The sequence below is a fragment of the Mytilus trossulus genome, chromosome 3, assembly GCF_036588685.1.
Source record: "Mytilus trossulus isolate FHL-02 chromosome 3, PNRI_Mtr1.1.1.hap1, whole genome shotgun sequence".
Classification (NCBI taxonomy): domain Eukaryota; kingdom Metazoa; phylum Mollusca; class Bivalvia; order Mytilida; family Mytilidae; genus Mytilus; species Mytilus trossulus.
The window spans coordinates 67,908,243-67,931,377 of record NC_086375.1 but is presented as its reverse complement, the minus strand read 5'-3'; the positions used below and the strand labels follow the sequence as shown (position 1 = coordinate 67,931,377).

At 29.9% G+C, this 23,135-nt stretch overlaps 1 protein-coding gene across 2 annotated transcripts; it reads right to left on the bottom strand.

Annotated features, from left to right (window-relative positions):
• Positions 1-1,123: 1,123 nt before the first annotated feature.
• Positions 1,124-21,645, bottom strand: LOC134712212 (uncharacterized). Of its 2 annotated transcripts, none has more exons than XM_063573539.1 (11): positions 21,499-21,645; positions 16,218-17,487; positions 15,194-15,338; positions 14,569-14,672; positions 13,850-13,997; positions 13,145-13,476; positions 11,643-11,763; positions 10,693-10,968; positions 9,133-9,213; positions 8,371-8,538; positions 1,124-7,591 (listed from the first exon to the last, which is right to left on the bottom strand). In XM_063573539.1, exons 2-10 carry the CDS (start codon positions 17,439-17,441, stop codon positions 8,375-8,377), a joined length of 2,595 nt encoding a protein of 864 aa, XP_063429609.1. In that variant the 5' UTR covers positions 17,442-17,487; positions 21,499-21,645; the 3' UTR covers positions 1,124-7,591; positions 8,371-8,374. The 2 variants fall into 2 exon arrangements, with proteins under 2 accessions (XP_063429609.1, XP_063429610.1); XM_063573540.1 differs by lacking the exon at positions 21,499-21,645 and adding an exon at positions 21,288-21,475.
• Positions 21,646-23,135: the final 1,490 nt, after the last annotated feature.

Below are 23,135 nucleotides of genomic sequence, written 5' to 3'. Positions count from 1 at the left end.
ATGTGTCAACATATATGACGCAAAAGTACTGCACACACTTGAAAAAACAAAAAGAAAGGAACATCTCTTTTACTGTTGTGCATCTCAAAGTCACTGAAGCCTTCCCAAATGGAAGAAACCCTTACACCTATTTACACATGTTTGGGCAGAATTCATTGCTAGATATCAATCATGCCATATGTGTCTTCATCTGCTCTAACTCAAAATATGGACAATTTTATGTTAAGAGGGTCTTGAAATCTTTTGACAGCTTCCAAAGTGCTAATTTTTAACCTTTTTCAACTGGACCAAATCATTACTTCACTTTACAATTCATGACCCAAATTTTTTGACAGTGTCATTTCATCCCCGACTTGCTATTTGAGGAATAAAACATGGAGAAATACATTTGGAAGGGGTACAAAAAAAATTGGCAAGAAACACACTGACCGCACTAGGGACTATATTTGTGGACAACGGAATTCAAAGGACATCAATTGTGGTCATGGACCAAGAAATGCCATAAATTGCCTAATAATCTCACTGCAAACAATATAACTAATATACACATGATAATTTTCAAGGTTGTGTGATGTATATAAGGTTGCTGTCTCATTGGTGATGAATATCCCACACATATTGGTATGGCAGATAGTTAAACTATCATATACACGGCCAATTTTGCATAGGTACTATGTCTGTACCAAAATCTGTAGTACGTGAAATCTACTTTTCATATTCAGTACTATTTTGTTACTCTAAAAGTATTGTAATATTTAGGTACCTGTATTTTACAGTACTTGATTTGTACTTGAAAATTTAAGTACTACATATTTTTGGTTACATCACATTTTAAGCAATTTGATAGTATGTCTACTTCCAATCTCTTCATATTATGATTTTTAAACATGGAATATTGTGATTGCTTTTGGTATTATTTCTGTACCAAAAATTTTAAGTACAAATCTAGTAATGTAAAATACAGGTACGTAAATAGTACAATAATTTTAAAGTAAAGAAATAGTACTAAATATCAAAAGTAAATTTTCAGTACTACAGATTTTAAGTACAAAAATAGTATCTATGCAAAATTGGCTGTGTATTAATATGCAAAGACCAAAACTGAATAAAAACTAAGAATAAATGTATTGAGAAGTCATTTAATATAACAACAAGTATATTTAACAATGCTGATAGAAGGATTAGGTAACACATAATGTATTACTGTCAGTCATAATACACCAGCACTATCATTCTATAAAAACATCCATACTAATATAAATGGAGCAATGGATTAGAAAGAATTGTCTTTTTATTTCTTATATATCAAAACATATAATATATCAAAATGATTCAATTAATCATCTAGCATGATTCAACATACTTTCATGATTACCGGTAATGTAAAAGAAAATAGGGGTTTATTACTCTGGACTTAAGTTTCTAGATATCTTTTATTTACTTAATAACTAAAATAGTTTGCACATTCAATGTGTCTACTAAATTTTTACACAGGAACACAAATTTTGAGCTGATTGTAAAAAGCAATTTCAAGTTAGTGTTAAACAGGTATAAATAAAAGAAAATCAATCAATATTATATTATAAATAAAACATATATTAAAAGCTTTTATTTATCTGTAACATTATTTTAATTATATAATTCTACATAAAAAAAGATGAATAAAATCCACTCTTGCTTTTATACTAGCTTTACATTTATTTTCTTGATTCATGTCAAGAAAATAGTCTACTTTTGAAAATTCATGTGCATCAAAATCTGTAAACATTATATTGTACTCTATTAGTCCAATCTAACTTGTAAACTATATATTCTAATCTTTACTGAAGAGTTTCCATTTTTTTCCAATACATTTTATTGAAAGAATGAATTAACATCAGATCACATTGAAGTAACCTGCTGTTAAAATGTGCCTTCCCTTTTTAGGGTTATATGATTGAAGTCATACAAAATGGCATACTAAGGATAGATGTATGAGGATTTATAAAATTTTATGACTTTGTGCTTTTATCTAAATATTTACTCATATCCATAATGTAGCTTCAAATGTTTAGGAATATGAACAAAATCTAAACACATCATCATCATCAACAAAACATATACATGTATGAGAGTACCTATTTATAGAAATGTGAAATTAATAATACAGAAACTAACAAACAATTTGAAAAAAATCCCAAGTAATGTCATGAAAAGCATTCCCAAATTTCTTTGCAAGGATTAAACTGACTTTTGTCATGAGCTATCAAAAAAAAAAGACCAGTTGTTCGACCCCAAACGACCAAGATACAACTTAAATGAATTTATTATAATTTCACTTCCATCATTATGTCTCACCTAAGCAAATGTCATTGGGTAAATAATTGGATTATATCACACCCAATCTGTACAAGGCCAAGCATACATTTTGACTATATTTTCCAGTTACGGTGAAAACAGATAGGCTAAGTTAGTCAGATTAAAAATGATGTAGTTAAGCAGATTAAGACATGATAAAATAATATTCATAATGAGCAGTATTCACAAGTATATGTTAAACTGGCCTAGTATGAGTACAAACAAAGAAATATCCAGGGTATACATGTCTGTCTACAGCAAGTTAAGTAAATGTACTGCATTTCTGATAATACTTTAAGGATGTTGGCTCCTCTGTCTTTAAATAATTAGTATTTTGAAAGACTGTTATACATTGATAGTATATAATTAAAGGGGCTTAAAAGCAGATTTTTTTTTTTATCTATATCCTTTTTTATGAGATATAATAAATTGAAAACTTGGCAGGAAATTATAATATCTTAGACTTTTCATCAATTTAACACTGGCACCTTTTTCCTATGAATAAATAAAAAGAATTTTATAAGCTTTTTAAAATACAGGTAACAAAATTATGAAAAGAAAAGTAGAGGCTAGCAGACAAAATTTTGAATGGCACTACATGAATAATGACAAAAAGTCAAAACGAAGAGCAGCAAACATCTTTAACATATGATTATGTAGTTTATAAACAGATGAGCTATGTATATGTACATAAAATTACAATGGTGATCCTGTCTACAGAATAATACCAGGTAAAACCTATTGATAGCAATACATGTACTGGAATCAATTGAAATATACAACAACAATAATTGCACTTATATTCTATTTTCATAACCTTCTTAATACAAATGTAAATCAATAATAATATACTATTTATACACATAGGGATTTTCCATAATTTGCACCAAAATTATGTATCAAGTAGCACTAAGAAATTAAACAATTGCTCAATGCCCAGCATTATACAGTATCAAGCTTTTCTTATCAGTCCCTCACTTTTTTGTTATATCTTTTACTTCAATCTAGTTTTATAATAAGAACAAAAATTCATTAAAATCCGACCAAAAAAAAAAGATTCTGAAGTTCTGATATTTGGATCCCCAGTAAATACTTGTTAATCTTTAGGCTATGGAAAAAGAATTCAAATATCCCATTCAATATATGAATAAGCAATAAAAATTTATATATAAAAGTATATATAGCAACAGAAGAGAAAAGAAAGAATTATATGGTAGTATAGGGGTATAAAAAAACCTTTTGTCTTTTAGAAATGCATAGATTACATTTATATTCATAATTCTCATTTTTCTATTTTTTTCTTTGTCTTTCCCTAAAACGATGAATGTTATTCTTTCAATGTAATCTTTTTAGACATAAAATTTGTTTTGTCTTTACATTATCTTACTTGATGCATAATAGACGACAGACATGTACCATAACAGTACAAAACCATAGTGCAAGAGAGCATTTAAGGGTACAAATTACATTCAATTTGCAGTGGAAACTATAATTTAAACATCAAATTGAGTTAAGAATTGGAAGATTCATCTAAAATTATCGACTAAGGAAGATAAGTAATATTTTTAATATTATGTTTAATAATGACATCACTGATATTTTAAAAACAGATACTAGATTCATGTCCCATGCAATAATTTATGCAGTTTTCTTGACAAGTATTATTGTACAACTACAAATCATTTTCAAAATTTTAATCTTTGAGTTTTATACTTCATAGATATTTGTTTTTTTTAAATTACCATGGATAGGAAGAATAGTATGTTGTGCTTAATGTACTTTATTTTGTTTGTTTAAAAAGTAGTGATAAAATCTGAAAAGTTGATTCAAGTCAGCAACTTAAAGGTTCTGCATGCAATCTTTAACCCCAAAACTGTTAGGTGCAAGATATAAAACAAATCTTTATAAAAATAATCATGTTTGTGAAATGTTATAGGTGATAATCATGCACACACACACATACATACACAAAGCTACATATATATATATATATGACTCAATTCATTGAGCGTTATCATTTACAAAGATTGTCCAAGTGTTTAAAATATAATTAGTTATAGCACATTCCTATAGTAAAGCTAAGCATTAAACAAAGATAATTCTAATATAAACTCTACATAATCATATAATAATAACATCAATATAAATATTTCAAGGAAGTAATAATGGTTTTGAAATAAAAGTATGTTACTCCTGATAAAAAGAAAGACTAGAAAAATGATCTTTTAGGAAAAGGGAAAAGATCTTTCCATGATTTTCAATGACACTTTGATATAGACACAGAATGCACAACCAAAAAGCTTTGTATTTTGAGAAATTTCATAGTTGGATAAAGCTTATAGTGATGAAATATATAGTAATACCAATATTTAAATAAGTCTTCATTTTTTCTATTAAATTGTATATCAAATTATAAAAGAATGATCATACAAGTTTGGGGAGGAATGAACAATTAACGTAGTAATGATAAGGCCCTAAATATTTCAGAAAAATGCCATTAATAGTGTCAAAATAAGGGATATTGATTGAGAGTTCACAATGTATGGCTTATGAAATGGGTAGGGCTAATTTTCCATATATTTGTTTCACACACAGGGAAAAAACCTAAATATTGTCAAAACCTACTGCAAATTAAATATTAAGAAGTCTACATCATATACTAAATAATGTTGCTTCACATAACTTTACATGTTTCTGTGAAATCAAAATGTTATTCAAGCTGAATTTTGTGGATGAAAATAATAACTTGTGAGAATAGCACAATCTACATTATAAATCACTTAATTTCCTCCCCAATGTCATATTTTACTATTTTCAATCTAAACAAGGCTTGAAAGGATTTCTAACAAAATACTTAAAATTGAAAAATATCAATAACAATCCGTTGTAAAAATAAAGGCTTCTTTCAAATAAAATAAACATATCATTAATTTTCTAAGATGAAGTAATTCTGCTTAAAACTTTAAAAAAGAATAACAAAACTTATCATGTGTTGTATTAAATGTAAATATATATCACACTCAGAATATAAACCGGTATCAACAGTAACAAAAACATTTATGTATAGAGTCGTAGATAAAATTGCTAACAATAAATAGTAACAAGTTTATCACATATACTTTTACAATAATTTGAAATATTAACAATGTATGCTTCTCTAGATTATGTACAATTACCAGTAAATATGCACATATTATCATATGGATTAGTGTACACATATTCAAACCAAAATATTTTCCTATATCATTTGCATTAAAAAATTTCTCACTAACCTAAATGAAAAGAATTTTCAGCTTTATTATCTTACAAAGATAAGCATCCCTGATTTTTCATACTCAATGCTTTAAAGGGGTTCTGTAGTGTATTGATTGATTGAAGGCTTATTGATGTGCTTCAGCAAACATCACATGCAAAATCAGCCGAATTACATGTTAATAAGATAGTAATATACTCTGCTTTGTTCTGACATGTTGAGTCTTTATTTTTGAATTGGCCTATCACAAGGTACAAATCAAAACATACTTATTCTGAGGGTAGGAAGAGATTAGTTGAAATTTAGAGATCACAGAGATACAAATTTCACAGAGATAAACATATGTACATTGAAAATTAAATTTTAGAGGTATAGGTCACTACTTTTCTTCTTATGATGAATATGGTTATAAATTCTAATATTTTATACAAACAAGCATATATATCCCCTGAAAATGACATATTATTTCTTATCTCCCCTGAATAAGTAACATATTTTTTATTTCTCAAAAAAGGAAATTATTTAATAAAGTGTACAGAATACAATACTATTATCTTCTTTCATCTACTAGAAAAGGGATCATGAATTCTCATTCTCATGTGAATGTATGCATTTTTTTAAAACAAACAAATAAGCAGCATATTCAAAATGGCTTCAAACAACATGGATACATAATTATCAAGCATTTACAAAACTAATAAGAAAATTCAACAGTTGAAGGAACTGATTTCATGATATTCTGCTTTTGAATTTTACATGTGTATGCCAATGCGTCTACATACAACTACTAATAATCTATCAAAAACACTTAGGTTTACACTGCATTGATTTAATTGGGTGCACCAGAATAAAATATATCAGTATATGATGGTAAGTTTTAAAGTGTTTGAGAAATAATGTCAGATGTATAATTTAACCATAGGTATTGAAGCAAAAAATGTATGTCAGGATGGCTTACTTTTATAAAGAGGTAGTTATGTTTCTATGGATCCCACATATGTTTAATGGATTCGTGTTAGATTAATGGCGACTTGGTATCCCAGAACCTACTTTAGAGGTAACAGTTATTAAACTCCCAAAATTGTGAAAAGTAAGAATGACCATTATTTTATATAGATAATGTATAAACATCCCAATAATTAATGATAAATCTTTTCCAATGGCAATTAACAAGTAATGTAGGCTAGAGTGACCTTATTTTGATGGGCTACTACCTCACTTCACTGTATGCATCCTCAAATCAACAAATTATCCTAAAGACCTAAACCACTCCTGAAAACCAAACTTATTCGTAAAAGTATGTCAGGTAACCTATTGTTTGTTTGATTCAAATTGAGAATGGAAATTGGGAATGTGTCAAAGACCAATCAAAAAGAAGAAAACAGCTGAAGGCCACCAATGGGTCTTTTTTACTCCTGTATACCATGGTATAAAACCGTGTGTGATTACTTTCAAAATTAAAGTAAGCTATAAAGGTGAAGTCAATAATGTGCAAAATGCTGTTATGCTGCCCTAGATGCACAAACAACAATACTTATTACATTGTGTCTTATAACTGAACTTTAGTCTTAAACTTTAAGTGTTACTGAGCGTTAATGTGTATATTCTTATGGATGTACCCTAAACTGAGAGTAATTACCAGCCCATTTCAAATTTGATGAGAAAAACTAAATTTATCATAAATCTATAATGTTTTTTAAATGCAAATCATCTTAATCTGCAAAAAAAAATCTCAGAAAAACAACTGACTGAATAGCAAGTATTTCGTAAAAAGTGTCTCCTTTTCAAAAAAAATATTTTTGACAACCAGGAAAGAGTCAAGTTTTTAAAACTTTTTAAAAAGTGTTCAACAGTAAATACAGTAAAATCAGTCTTAACAAATAAATATATCAGTAAATCTGTCATCAATCACAATTTCCTAGAGAATGATGGGTAATAATATCTTGTGGTTACTGTGAAAACCCGTAACTTCTGATATGTGTTTGATTCCAGTGAAAAGATCTGAAATGAGAGTTATTACATCATTAATTTGTGTGTAAAAAATCAAAATTAAAATTATGTTGTGTTCTGTTTTTTTGTGTTCCTATAACTGTTAATTCAGAAATTATTGCAAGGTTTTCATTAATGTGAGTATTATGACTGGAGTCCACCAGTTAGATTGAGCTTACTAAAATGATATTGCATAAATAAAACAACATAGCATATATTGGTGTCTTTCACCTGGTTAAATTATCAAAATTGATAGCATGTTGGAAGCATGTAATATTAAGTTTTTTCTAGTATCACAAACACTAAACATAATCAATGAAATAAAAGACAGACATGTGCACCTATTTACAATCATTATACACACCAAATATACAGGTCAATTTACTTATATAGACTAAACCACAAAGTACTTAACATTGACCAATGAACCATGAAAATGAAGAAAATGAATGCCAGACAGACATGTACGCCTTACAATCAATCCTTACACCAACTATACTGTTTCATTTGGGGTTATAACACCTCAGAAACAGACCAACAACAATTGTTGATGTATTGATTAGGATTGATTAATTATTGCTTTGAACCACCTCGGCCCAAAATGCCTATATTATGGCTAGCCTATTGCTTATCGTATCTGATAAACAGACGAAACAATGGAAACTTAACACAATGACCAATGAATGTTATAGTTTATGATGGAGTTTCACTGTAACAGCAAATTAAGCTATTTAAGTGTAAATATGTAGCATATATAAAATGAAATGCAGTCAGGCTTCAAGTAAACTTACCTTTTTAAACATTGATAAACATCTCCCTGTATAACTGTGGCATACTGAGGAAAGGATAAACCCGTAACATCTCCCGGATACCTTCCAAATGTTGGAAAGCATAAAAATTTAATTCACTGAGTCTCACTAATACCAAACCATATCTAGAGGGCTGATCAGGATAGGTAACTGGAAATATAAATAAAATGATTACAAAGTTGAGTTTGAGGCAAATCAATATACCGTACTTTGTGACCTGATAATTTTAAAATGTGTGTAGTTACATTGTTTTCAGCTGCTCACAGGTTCATATCCATTTCCTTGGTTCTACAAGTGTGATTGCATGCATGGTACAACTTGACCATACCTAAAGATATCTGGCAAACATACCATTGGTTTGAATCAGCTGAATAACCTGTTCATGTTTGACCATATGTAATTAAGAATAAGGGCAACATAAGATGTAACTTTGGATAAGAAGTTGAATGATCTGGATCAACTTTTTTTAATTTTTGAAACAAAATCAGTTGGGACTTTTCAACCATTTTTGAATATTTTCTCCAGAGAAACAAACTGATCTATTTTTGATTATATAGTACCCCTATAAATTGATACATACACTATCTCCATGAATGAATAAAAAAAAACTTATCATGCTTCTAAACTATAGATTAAAGAAAGAATATATCAACATGATATCTTGATAAATCTCTCATCTTATTATAACGCCTCGTTAAAAATTTCCCTGCTAAGTAGGTATAATGAAAATAAGTATATACTTACTTGATAGATAATATTCTAAAAAGTCTAACAGTTCTGCTTGAAGCTGTCGAACTTTTTCTTTGTCTATAAGACCAGGCACATCTGTAATAAGTACATTCATAATAGATTATTGACATGAATACAACCAATTTTTAATAAGTACATTCATAATAGAATATTGACATGAATACAACCAATTTTATGATTTATTTATGTGAATTTAGATTCCGAAACTATTTAAAATGGGAAGCCAGCTATAATTTTTCAGTTATAACTTTGGAGAATTGTGTAATGCAGAGGTTGCCTTATCACTCAGCTGGTTTGTTTTATCGTCATTTATTAGGAGTAAATCAGTTGTACTATTTAATAGGATGAGTGGTTAATGCAAATAAAATTTTATTAACATACAGATCATATATTCATGCTTTGTTTGTGAGTGAAGTGTGAACTCAGGATCTGTATTTAGATAAGATCAGTTTGAATTATCTACAGCTTTCTTGCTTTCTTTTATTCAAATTTGAAATACAGAAAACAGTTGACAGATAATTTGATAGCATGTACAACACACAATAACAAGACATGGTCAGCTGATCATTATCATTTTGTTTCATATTACATTTGGTTTATTAGAAAGACAATCAAAACCCATAAATTGCTGTTTATAGGTTAATTACATGATTGACAGTTGTCTCCCCTGTCATTTGTGAGATTCTCAAGTTACAACTCTAAAACTGATTCATTAGTAAGATTTTACAAAATTGGGACAATTTGAGGACCTTTAAGAACTCAATCATCCACAATTAACAGATCAACAGAACAGTAGATTCTATGATGCTGTCATAAATTTTAATTCTAATTTACTAACACACCAAAAACACAATGTATTATGTCCCCCTACTATAGCAGATTGGGCATTAAAAAATAATATTATATGGCAAACAATTATGGTACAGAATGAAAAAATATAAAAGAACCATTACTGTAAATATCCATTTTAATCTTTAATTTATAACTGTGAAACATCAACAATTGAAGATAATGTGACATAATAAATTTGTTTAAATAGATATTTTCCATCAATATCTAAAATATGTGTCTTAATTGTTGCAATATTCATCCTGTAACATTTACTGTAAATTCATAAATTATTGCGTGCATTTATTATTGCGATTCTGTCATTTTAGACTTCATTGCGATTTTAAATTTTACGATTTTGAGAAAATCCTGTTTAATCCATATATAATTTTTCATAATGCGAGTTTAAATTATTGCGTTTACAACTCTCTCGCATTTTTCGCAATAATAAAAACCTCGCATTAATTTCTGAATTTACAGTACTTAGATCAACACGTCAAAAAGTGGTGTCAATTTATTAAAAGGATTGATTATAAAACTTATAAACAATGAAATAAAACACTGTACTAAGTACTAAAGTGCAGGTCCATTTATTGCTTTTTATATTTTTTGTGATAGACAAACACTCAACAGATATCAAAGTTCTCCATTCAGAAAGTGGTAGAGAAAAATAAATAATGCTTCCTTTCATGAGTACAACTAAAAATATTTTATTTTATAACTCACCTGGATTGAGCAAAACAAGAGTTGAAAGAATTGTAAATTCATCATCATCTAAACCAAGTAACTTCACATTATCACCGGTATTTTCAAAATGTTCCCCGAGAATACGATAAAACGGGAAATATTTCCAAATATGTTCCCTCTCTATCACTGACCATCCAAAATAGGAATATTGTTTTGTTTCCAAAATATAATATCTACAGTGGTTCAATATACTTATTGGATAAAGGGCCTGCTGTAGCATCCGGACTTGATCTTCCAGTGCAAGTTTACGGAATGCTGAAAAAGTACAATATCTTTTAATGTCTTGTACAATAACTACTACATTTAGATGAACAAATAGCGTATTTATGTAAATAGTGAAGGTAAAACCTTTGTAATTTATAAAAAAAAATGCTTGAGTGACGGTATAATAAATTGAGAAATTACAATAGTATATGGCATTTTCAGTAGCAAACATATCAAACCTATACACCAATATGCAATCATGGAGATCTGGGTTTGTTTTTTGTTGTGTTTTTTTTTTTCCTTTTTTGGGGGGGGGGGGGGGATATTGGGATATTGGTTTAGGGATGATATGTGTGATATTGGAAAATCATATCATATTCACTTTTCTATATACTAAAAACAGATGTCTTATTTACGAGACATGATATTTTTTAACCATGTTGGGTTACATCTTACAGTTTTAAAAGTTTCATAACATAACATATAGTCATTCAAATTGAATAGGTTTGAAACTAATGTTGTTGAAAAGAATTCATGAATTGCAAAACATTTGAACTTCTGATTCCACTTCCAATATGAAAATCTTGTTATTTACATTTTTATCTGATAATTATGAAAACGTAAAAAAATTAGTTCAACTTTCAAAATTCATATATATCTGATTTTTTTTTATATATAAGTCAAAGGTTTTTGCACAGGACAAAAAAATAAAAATATAAACTTACGTTGACATTTTTTGGCAAATTTGATAATAACAGAAGAATGGTAGTAAAATGGTTTGACAATTTCTTCCCAAATCTCAGCCACATCTGTTATAGATAAAATATTCTTCTCACTATCCCGCTTCTGAAAAAATATGAGATTTAGAGATTAATTACACCTTATGTAAGAATCCTGGGTTTTGATTGGTTGATAGCCAGTGTATTTTTCACCAATTTACTATTATGAAATGAATATCGTTAATTTTTTAAAACCACTGGAGTATATGCAAAAATGATATGCCTTTTTTACCATCTCTGCCATGGTATTTGCCAAAAAATACTCTATCCGACTGGACGCTTGTGACGTCACGATCATCAATGCGTTTTTGAACATTTACATTCAGTGTAATTAAACAAATATAGCATGTTCTTGAGGGGTATTTGCGAAAAATACCAGTCTTGAGCCTTACGGCTCATTCTCTCGACTGGCATTTTTCGCAAATACCCCTCCTTAACATGATATATCTGTTCAGTAATTATTTTAAATAAAATGTAATTTTGTCAGAAAGTCTCTGTATCAAATTCTTCTTCTTTTGGTTTACAATATTCCATCGTCATCCGATTATAACATACTGTTCGCATACATGGACTATGACTATTTACAATTTTTTTTACCCCAATCTAAACAAAATTTGTTAGGATTCCCTGGAACCAAGTGTCTCACATACTTTTGCTGTTAATCACAGGCTAACAAAATGAGGAAAAAAAATAATAACAATATACCTCTTGATACTAACTTTTGATTGTAAGAAGCTTCTGTCCAAGTTTAGGATAGTTTAAAAATCTAATAAATGTTTTAAAACTTTAACTCTAGACTAAATGTAATATTTCCTGGCAGAAAATTAAGTCCTTTATATGTAAAATATGGAAAAACAAGATTTTTTTTAACAAAATTAAAAATAAGTGAAACTGATTCTACCATCCTCTTTCTTTTGAAAGTGATAACATTTGAATATTCAAAAAAGGGATTAGGAAATATTGTTTGTAAGTCCCCAAAACCAACAAAGTTTTTATAAGAGTGCAACTCTGACTGTCTTTCTTGCCTTCTTTAATGACCATACTTGATTTAGTGTTGGTCTTCTCAAAGACACAAGTTTTACCAGAAGTAACATTATCAAAAATCTATGACAATCAGGTCAAGGTCAGATATACTTGGCAAGACAGACATTTACACCTTACAATCATTCCTTACACCAAATATAGTTGAACTTTTGCTTATAGTATCAAAGAAATGAACCAAGCCATGAAAACTGAACAATGAGCAATGAACAATTTATGTGAGGTCAAGGTCAGATGTATCATGCCACACAGATATGTAAACCTAACAATCATTCCATACACCAAATATAATCAACATATTGCTCATAGTATCTAAGAAACAGACTTTACCCAGAAAACAAAACATTGACCGATGAGCCGTGAAAATAAGGTCAGATAAAATCTTGAATATTTAACAATTGACTTACAGTTATCTGAATACTTTTTAAATCTTTATCACAATCTTCAATCCATTTAATTGTCTCCGCATAATCTTCTCTACATGCAGGTTTAAACACAGACATCTGCTTGACTATCTTCTGTGGGGAAGAACCATCTTCTTCACTACTTTTACTATGTGGTCTCTTGATCTGGACAGATTCAGGAGTATCAATTTCTGTTTTCACTGTAGAATTACTACTCAAGTCTTCTAATGAAAACCCTACTCTGTCATCACCTTCTGTTCTTGTCCCTGATTGGTTTTTAACTTCTAATGAGATCGCATATTTGACTGCATTTGGTTGTCTTCCAATTCTACTTCCTTAAAATAATAAAGAAAAGTACTTTCAGTACTCCAGATATCCAGTTGAAATCATACAAAAGAACAAGAGCCCTCTGCTACAGAAGGTAAACATAATCAAAATGGCATATTTCCATTTGGAAAATCTGTTCTCATAGCCATATTGCAAAAAATACTTTTCTGCATTTTAGTTTATATATTTTTTTCATATAAATTAAAGAATAATGATCAAAAATATTATCAAACAAAGAAAATGTAGTTACCGGTATGTAAATTTTTGTAGGTTCAAACAACTTTATACATGTTTGTTGAGGATGCATTCTCATATAACATGTTTGTGAGCACCCAACCCTTGCCTAACCTAACCTCATTAATCTAATATATTATTAATTACCTTCTATTGACATGCCAGCATCAACACATTTTTTATATCTACAACTTTTACACAGATTTCTGGTGGAGGTATTTATTTCACATGACCCTGTTTTTGAACATCTGTATTTACCAAGCTCTCTCTCCTTTGCCATTCTTCTAAAGAATCCCTAGAAAAATATACATTTAGTGTGAATATTGTTATACATTGATCATTTATTTTCTATACAGCTGATGAATTCTTTCTTTTAACAACTTCATTCAGTTCTACTTGAATTTGTTCCAAGTTCTTCCCGAAAGAAAGAATATACTATTTCTGATGAGGCCAACTAAAACTAATTTTAAGATTGTAATCTTAGTTGTAGAAATAAAAATTGGGGAAGGTGGGAGGTTTTTATTTTTTAATTCTATTTCCTCTCAAATCCTTTTGTAAAGTGTTCTTTGTGTAATAATGTAATATAAATATCTTATATAAAGAATTCTGCATATTTTATCATATATTTCTAAATTCTAAAATAAAACTTCTGATTGGCAACCACATTTCTTATTGCAACAGAAACCATTTTTCTTTGGCTTTCTGAGCTATGTTTTTTGTGTCCACAAAATAAAGTTGTAATTCAGGAATGTCAACAAAATTTTCACTTAAAATCAAGGTTATAAATGTTTGCTTTCAACCCCTTAAGAGAAGTTGCGTATATCTAAACAGCATAGAGTATAGGCAAATGTATCTTTTATCCTCACCTTACACCCCTCACAGGTTAGAGCTCCAAAATGGAATCCTGATGATGGAGCACCACAAACTCGACAAGGGATATCTCCTACATTCTCTTTTTTGACATCACTTCCTGTAAAAGAAAGAAAGTTATATATGTCAGATCATCAGTTGTTTTGATATCTTAGCTGTCAATATAATTACTTATGTTCTATGAAAAACAATGGTCATAATGGTTCTGAGAAGTTGAAGATTTATAGAAAAGTCGATACAACATTCACTTATTACCACACTCCCCTCCTGCCTTATCTTAATCTGGTGTATGAGAAATCAAAGAGGAACAAGTAAATTATTAATACATAATTCAGAAATATTTATTCAATTTCATAACTTAACTGAGTCGCCTAAATCAGTTTTCACAGTGTAAATTCCATGGAAAATTGAATTTGTTTAGATAATTCCTGAACTCTCATTTGTAAAACATATACAATTACTACCTATTTGGCCTAAGCTGCCAATTGTTTTTATCAAACCAGAAATGGAAATAACTTTATTAACAATAAACATTAAGTTTTGGTAAGAATACATCCATAAATACCCAGGAGTATGAACATTGAATGTCAAGAATGACAAACATTTTTAATTTTTATTTACCTGGACTATACATGTTTAATGACAAACATTTCTGTAGACGACAGTACTGACATTGGACACGACTTTCAGCAGTCATCTGACATTTCTTATCACGTAAACAAACATATTTTGTTTTGTCATTCCTGCAAGATCTCATGAAGAATTTCTAAAATAAAAAAGAAAATGGTTTTCTTCACATCCTTTAGTTGATTCAGACAAATGTTATCAGTCATAAATCTTCTACATGTATATAAATATTTCATCTACACATAAATCATTGTTAATCTAGACTGCAGTTGCTAAAAAAATGTAAAGCCAGAGAGGCTTGTTGCCTTTCAATCATGGATTATAGTCATCCATATATTAATATATTTATATCTATTTAAGCAACACAGCTCTTCAGTCTTGGTTTTTTCTGTCTGAATAATGCTTTGCAAACCATGGCTAAGTACGTAGCTAAGACATTGTACTGTGGATTCATTATTATTTGTTGGATACCAATTTTTGTAGGTTTCGTGGAACAAGTAAACCACAAATTCAAATGGTCAACCAATTACAAATATTCTATAGACTTTGTACACAAAATCGGCAAAACAACAAATCAAATCTCCACGGAAATGCAAGTTTTCCTCAACCCACGAAAATTGATACACAAGAAAATAAATGAATCCATAGTATGCCATATACATGTACATGTAATGCTTCAATTGCAAGCACATTTAAAATGAGATCTATGTACAACTGACTTGAGATATCAGCATGGTCTCATGTATATCTACTCAAAACTCTTGTTAATCTTTGGTTGTTCCTTTAGTACTTTTTTGGTTGGTCCTGTTAAATTCACATTTATTTTAATAGATTTGAGAGAATATTCAGCTTGGGATATGGTATACACATGTGTCTATTGTTGAAGACTATATGCTTCCCTCTCAATGTCTTTTTGCTTTTGTCTTTGGAGTGCCCTCTCATTCATTTTTATCATTATTGTTTAGTATACTACTCATCTCCTTTTACTTGTATCTCTAATGACAAAATATAAATTTACCTTACAAGCCTCACAAGCAAAGGCTCCACAGTAAAATCCAGCTGCTTTATCACCACAAACCTGGCAAACCATATCACCTTTCATCCACTTTTTACCTTGCTTCTTCGGTGGAGTTACATCACTTTTTACTTGATTCATTTTAGAATCACTAGAAGAAACTTTGTCAACACCAACATTTTCTAAAGGAAATGATGTCTTTAAAATCTCAGACTCTATCAGTTCATCTAAATCATCATCAACCACTTGTTGTGTTGTGTTCATCTGAGAATCCAAATCAAAATTTGTTGATGAAACTTGATTGTCATACTGGTTCCCGGATGATAAATGGTGAAGAGATATGTCCTTGACTAAACCAGGTCTACTTACTGAAGGGTCATCCATTGCCTCCAATTTCAATTCTAATAAGTTTATATTCCTTGCACCATTCTTTGTACTATGTATACATCTAATTGGAATAAGATTCTTCTGTTCTTGATTCTCGTCATTAAGTTGTTCTTTAAGAGATTGAAGTGAAAATTTTTCAATAAATTGAGAACCTGTTTTGAACAGTTTCTCCTTAAGGATACCTGGATTTATGTTTTCTTCGGTTTTTGGTTTCTGATTGACTGTCAAATTTATTGCTTCTTCATTACTCTTTTCGTATCGAGTGATTTTTTCTTTGGGAAAAGAGGATCGATAATCCTTTAAGCTATCTAACGGAACATTTCTATCATTGAAATCATTTACTGGAATATATCTATTGTGAAAACTGTTTAAAGGGACACTACTCTGTCCACAATAATCAAAGAAATCATCAGGTTCAGACTTTATGAAAGATGTATCAACTGTAGTTCTATTCAACTGATGATGAATATGATTTAATTTTGGAGTTCTTTTTTCCTGAAAACTTTCAAAACTACTCCAACCAATGGATCTACTATCATCAGAAAAAGTCAGACCATTTGGTTGTTTAAGGGTTGTGTAAAATTTAGTAGGTTCATTATAAGTAGTACCATTCAATAATTTTGTGGTAAAACTATTTGAACTGTCCTCTACAAATCCTCCATTATTCACAGGCGAGAAAGACCTTGAATCATGAAAATTTGTGTCAATGGAAGACGGTGAATCTAAGAAACTATCACTATTAAAATATTGTGCCCAATCCTCAGATCCTGATTCCTCTCTTATCCTCTTCTTGAAAAGCTTCTTTGGTGCATAAAAAGCTTGATTCAGCTCTTCATCCATAGCTGATGAAGAGCCTGTTTATCTTAACATCTGTCCGTTTATACATCTAAAACGAAAGAAAAATCAGTTTCTTTAAATAACTATTTACATTGTACATGTATTTATTTGGGTTAACTTTTTGTACATGAAAAATACGCTGAAAGATTTGAGACACAATATTTTGCTACTTTAAATTCATATACTAAGTAGAAGTTGCAATATGGTGAAGGTGTTTTCAAATCACTGAAGACTTTGTAATTGTGGTATTTTTTGTCACATTTTCTCAAGTCAGGAGACTATAATTTAGTGGTGATTTTTTTGTTGCTGTATATCATTTTTTGTTTTATTATTTATTTTGTTTACATAAATCATGTCACTAGTTTTCTTGTTTCTTGTTGTAATTTGTTTTATATTTTTCTTTCATGGCTTTTTATATATCAGTCTCTGAGCAATAGGTTTGTTAATTATCGAAAGCCATAGTTATAGTTATTAATTTCTACATCATTTGGTCTTTGGTTGAGCGTTGTCTGATTGGCAGTCATACAATATATTATATATACATGTACATGAATCATTTTGTGGAACATTTAAAGCAGATTTCAAAATAATAAAACTTATTAGTAATTTAACTAATAAAAAAAACAAAAAAGGAACAAAATTTCTGGCAAGTTTTGCCTAGTTAAGACAATAATGTATCCCTGTTATCCAACACTTTTTTCATTATGATTTTCACTTCATTGGGTAATTGGGGGAAATCATGCGGTAATGTTAAGGCAACATATAAGAAAGTTTCAAAAAGAGCATACATTCTTATATGATGAGTACCATTGTAAATTCAATCATTAAGGTGATTCTTAATAATGTACATTTTAAAAGCCTCATGTTTGTTCTGTTTTCTCTCTATTTTGTTATTTATTTTTTTCTCAAGTAACAATCCTATTATTTGGATTTTAAACATATATAATTAATTCTGAATATAGCAAATACATGTTTCCTTATTTTTCTAACAGAACTGTAAATATTCTTTTTTGACAGTACAATGTATCAACACACAACACAAACAAAACAAAAGTATTACAATATAAAAATGATTTATAAACTGTTGACACAGACTTATGTCTTACCTTTATGTTATTTTGATAATATAATGCAAATGTTTAAATCAAAATAGCAATACTTTAATGTGTAAACTGTACAAAGTATTTATGGTCAATGAACCAGACCAAATAACCTCCATAAAAATGAAAAATATCAATGCTAATACAACTGGATAGCAAAAGGAGTTCCTCTTGGAATGGTATACACTTTTTTGTTTAGGGGCCAGCTGTTTTTATTTTTATGCTTTTACATTTTTCTCACTGATACACATAGTTAATATGGCTTCTACTGACGAAAGCTCCATGGAGCTAATGTGTTTAGAGACTACTTATGTCAGTACAACTTTCCTATATTGCCAGCTGAGGCACACCTCCAGGTGCGGGAGTTTCTCGCTGCATTGAAGACTCTTTGGTGGCCTTAGGCTGTTGCCTGCTATTTGGTCAAGTTGTTGTCTCTCTGACACATCCCCATTTCCATTCTCAATTTTAACATTTGCTAATGCAACAGCATACTGATTTCAATACCATGTACCTACTACTAGTGGTCCCCATAAAACTTAACTAATCACCAACCAATATGTTGCTGATAAAGTTGAGGGAAACAGATTGCGGGTAAGCCTTGCTTCTTTAATTTCATGAAGGGGACAAAATATTTATACAAACGATAGTTGACAATTGACAATACGATGGTACATACATAAGCATAACTCCAAATTGTAAGCTAAAAAGCATAGAAAACATTTTATGTCTAGCAAACAAGAACAAAAATGAAGCAAAGCATAGAAAGATCCAATCTAAACAGACCTTAAATAATATAAACAGCTTTGCTTCATTGTCACACGATCGGACAATTAAATGAATTTTAAAAGTGGTGCATTCATAACATAAAAAGGGTAAATACTATAATATTATTTAAATAGGTATTTGCTATCTTCAATCCCATGATTCAAAATGAAAGATTGGTTGAAAGTTGCTGCAAAATCTGATTAATCATTTATTTACTAAAAGCAATGAAACAGCAATTTTTTATTTAATGATTCTTTTTTTTTTATCTATGTATACAAATAAATTAAAACATTTATACAATAGAGTGAATTTATCATGTTTATATTAGCCAATAATTATATTTGCTGTAGAGAACGAGGTAAATGGTAATTGGGCTATATTTGAATTTTTATAAAATTTGTACACATTTATTACTTGTTGGACATGTTGAACAGCATCTGAATAAAGAAAAAAAAATATGAAGCATTTAATTTATAATATCATATCAGAGATATTATAAATTCTAAATCTATGAAATGGCAAAATATGATAATACAGAAATTACAGAATGTTAATAAAAATTGGCAAAAAAAACATACGTATTATTTCACTTAATGCCTTTTCTAAAATGATAAAAACAGCAAAAGTAATCTAGTGACTCAAAATATTTAAATATTGTTAGCATGGAAAAGTTTCAGCAATATAACAAACATATTTATACTATTATAAAGTGTTCACTACAAATGCTAATAAGAAAGAGAAAAATCCTCAATCAAAAGCAAAAACTTTTAAAATAAGGAGCTGAAGTCATTTAAAATTTTAGTCATGTGACTAACTTAAACTACTTGTAGATTTGGTAAATCTGTTCTTTTTCGCTTTTATCAGCTGCTCTTTTTGATCTATTATCTATAGTAGTTTTACAAGATACCAGAATATGAAAATCTGTGTACAAAATTTCACTTCAAGGCAATGAACCTGACTCATCTTGTACATGTGTAAAGCTGCTGATTTTAACATGTACATGTATTTATGCATGGTTAATACATTTCTATAAATGATCATTATAAGGTATAAATTGCAGACAGGTTTGATCCAGTACATGTGCAAATGTAGTTTCAAAGATGGATATTTTTATTTAGATGTTAACACAATGACAACAAAGATTGACACCTAAGTAAGGTCAATAGTTCACAGTGTCCCCTAAGAAAAAGTAACGAGCTCAATAAACATTGTACATGTAGGTTCCAACAACTTTACCTTCATCAACTCATGAAAACATGTTGAATAGAGAATAGAGCCCTCTCACTGTAAAAAACATATTTAATTACTGAAAATTTGACCATTTGCAAATATCACTGACAAGAAGTGCAACTGGAGATTATTTTGTATACGTTTTCTTTAAAGATTCAATATTCTGCCAGAAATTTAAACAACTATGATGACCATTTTATAATACACCTTTAATATCGCTTATCCTGGCTAACCCAGCCACTTGAACTTTTGACACATACAACAATTACTTTTTCAGTGTGGCGTCAGATATTTTGTTTTATGATGTCAAAATTTTAGTGGAACCTGTGTGATATCCAGTAATGGCGGACAAATAAACTTATTTACACTGTATTTTGCCTCCGAATGACCTTATATCACCTCCGAATAACCTTTTGACGTCAAGCAACAATCACATTTTAGTTGTGACGTCAAATATTTTGAATTATGAAGTCAAAGTTTACGGAAACCTGTGTGATGTTATGTAATGGCTGACTTATTTGCATACAAGTGTAAATATGTCTATAGCCATAAGGTGTATGGCAACAAGGAAGGCATTTATATCAGACCATCATTTTAGATGTATTTACTTTGAAAGTGAATAGACTTGCACCTTAGAAGTGTTTTTTGTGTATAAAAGATTCCCAAATTCCAGTCTTCCATACATGTAGAGCAAATTTCTTGACATATACATGTATATGCATTTCATGGAAAATTTAGTTGAGAATTAACTAACCTGAAAATAAATGACATTCATTACTGGCATAAAAATTGTCATCTAAGAATAGGAAAAAATATCGTTTTGTTATTTTAGTTAACAAAGACTGTCTTCAAACTAAAAAATAATTCGGTCAGTAGGGGTTGTAATCAGTAAGATAAATATATCCACAGAGGTACAAGGTCGAAGAAAAAGTAGGTCAATGCAAGTGAATAAAAACAGTATTTACCGCTGTGACACTACAGAATAGGAAATTTAAGCAGCTATACTACACATTGCTGACTTTATGACATTGAGTGAAAAGGGTTGTCTTTAGAATGCACCACAAAGTGTTTGTTTACACGATCTCGGCTGTCACGTTCCAAATCATCGGAAGTCCTTCTGACGTATTTTGATATCGCCATACACCAAAGCGAACCTCTAAATGCAACGTTCCCTAAAATCTTGAACCAACTCGAAATATTGCCATGAACCGAACTACAAAAAACAGATAATTTATTTCTTTATCTGAAATTTCAAATTTCAAGACTGAATAATTGCATTCTAAAAAAAAATTGATATATATTTTTTTTAATTTAGTCAAGGATTTGTATAGTGCTATACAAATCCTTGATTTAGTCAAGAAATTCGGTTCAAAACCTTGTTATATAAAAAAGAAGATGTGGTTTGATTGCCAATGAGACAACTATCCACAAAAGACCAAAATGACACAAACATTAACAATTATAGGTCACCGTTATAGTCCAGTTGAGGATAAGGGTCGAAAAGGGGAGATGACCCATGAATGATAAAACTGAGTGTCCATCCATGACTGTAAATCTATTTGGTTCATCGGGGGCCATCATAAATAGAACTTTTTATTTGTTTTGGAGATCAGAAATGCTATCGTGTATCATGATCAGTTGAACAAATTAATGCTTGTCGGCATCAACAGCCGTCCCAAGGACACGGATGCCCCATCCGCACTATCATTTTCTATGTTCAGTGGACCGTGAAAATGGGGTATAATTTCCAATTTGACATTAAAATCGGATATATCATATCAGTCATATCATAATTAAGGAACATGTGTACTAATTCTTAACGGTTGATTGGATTTCAACTTCATCAAAAACTACCCGGCTCGACCAAAAACTTTAACCTGAAGCGGGACAGACGGACGGACGGACGGACGGACGCACAGACCAGACAACATCATGCCCATGAATTAGGCATAACAAGTAAAAATATACTGAACGAATAAACTTAATTGATCTATGTCACACTATATAAAATGCAATATTTAAAATGAAGTCAAAAAGACCAACTATAACCTGGGACAAAACGGCTTTAATTGAAATACTAACGTACACGTACATGTAACTTTAAATATGATAATTTTGTTGTTAGTGCAGAAGGATATTTGTTGTATACTGACCGGTCATATACGCGAGTGCCAGACTCGGATTGAAAAGGAGACTTTTTATGGATTTTTAAAGTGAAATGTCTACAACTGTATTGTCTCTAATAGGCGTAAAATCATCACCAATATATGGTACTTCACACGGAAAGGGCGAGGTCACTTATGATCATAGTTGTTATTGTTATTTTATTTTTTGCCCAAAGTGTTTTGAAACTTTTTTTATCCTCTCAAGAAAACAAGTTTTTTAATCAGTTAACCATATGCAGTATAACGTAATCAGAGATCAATATTTTAATTAGATTGATTAGCATATAGACAATAATAGTGCATTGACTTGACATATCAACAATATAAGGATGAGGTTTAGAAACGGGGAAATGCGAGGCTGTGCCGAGCTATTTCCCCGTTTCGGGCGGAATCCTTATATCGTTGATATGTCAAGTCAATGCACTATTATTGTCTTT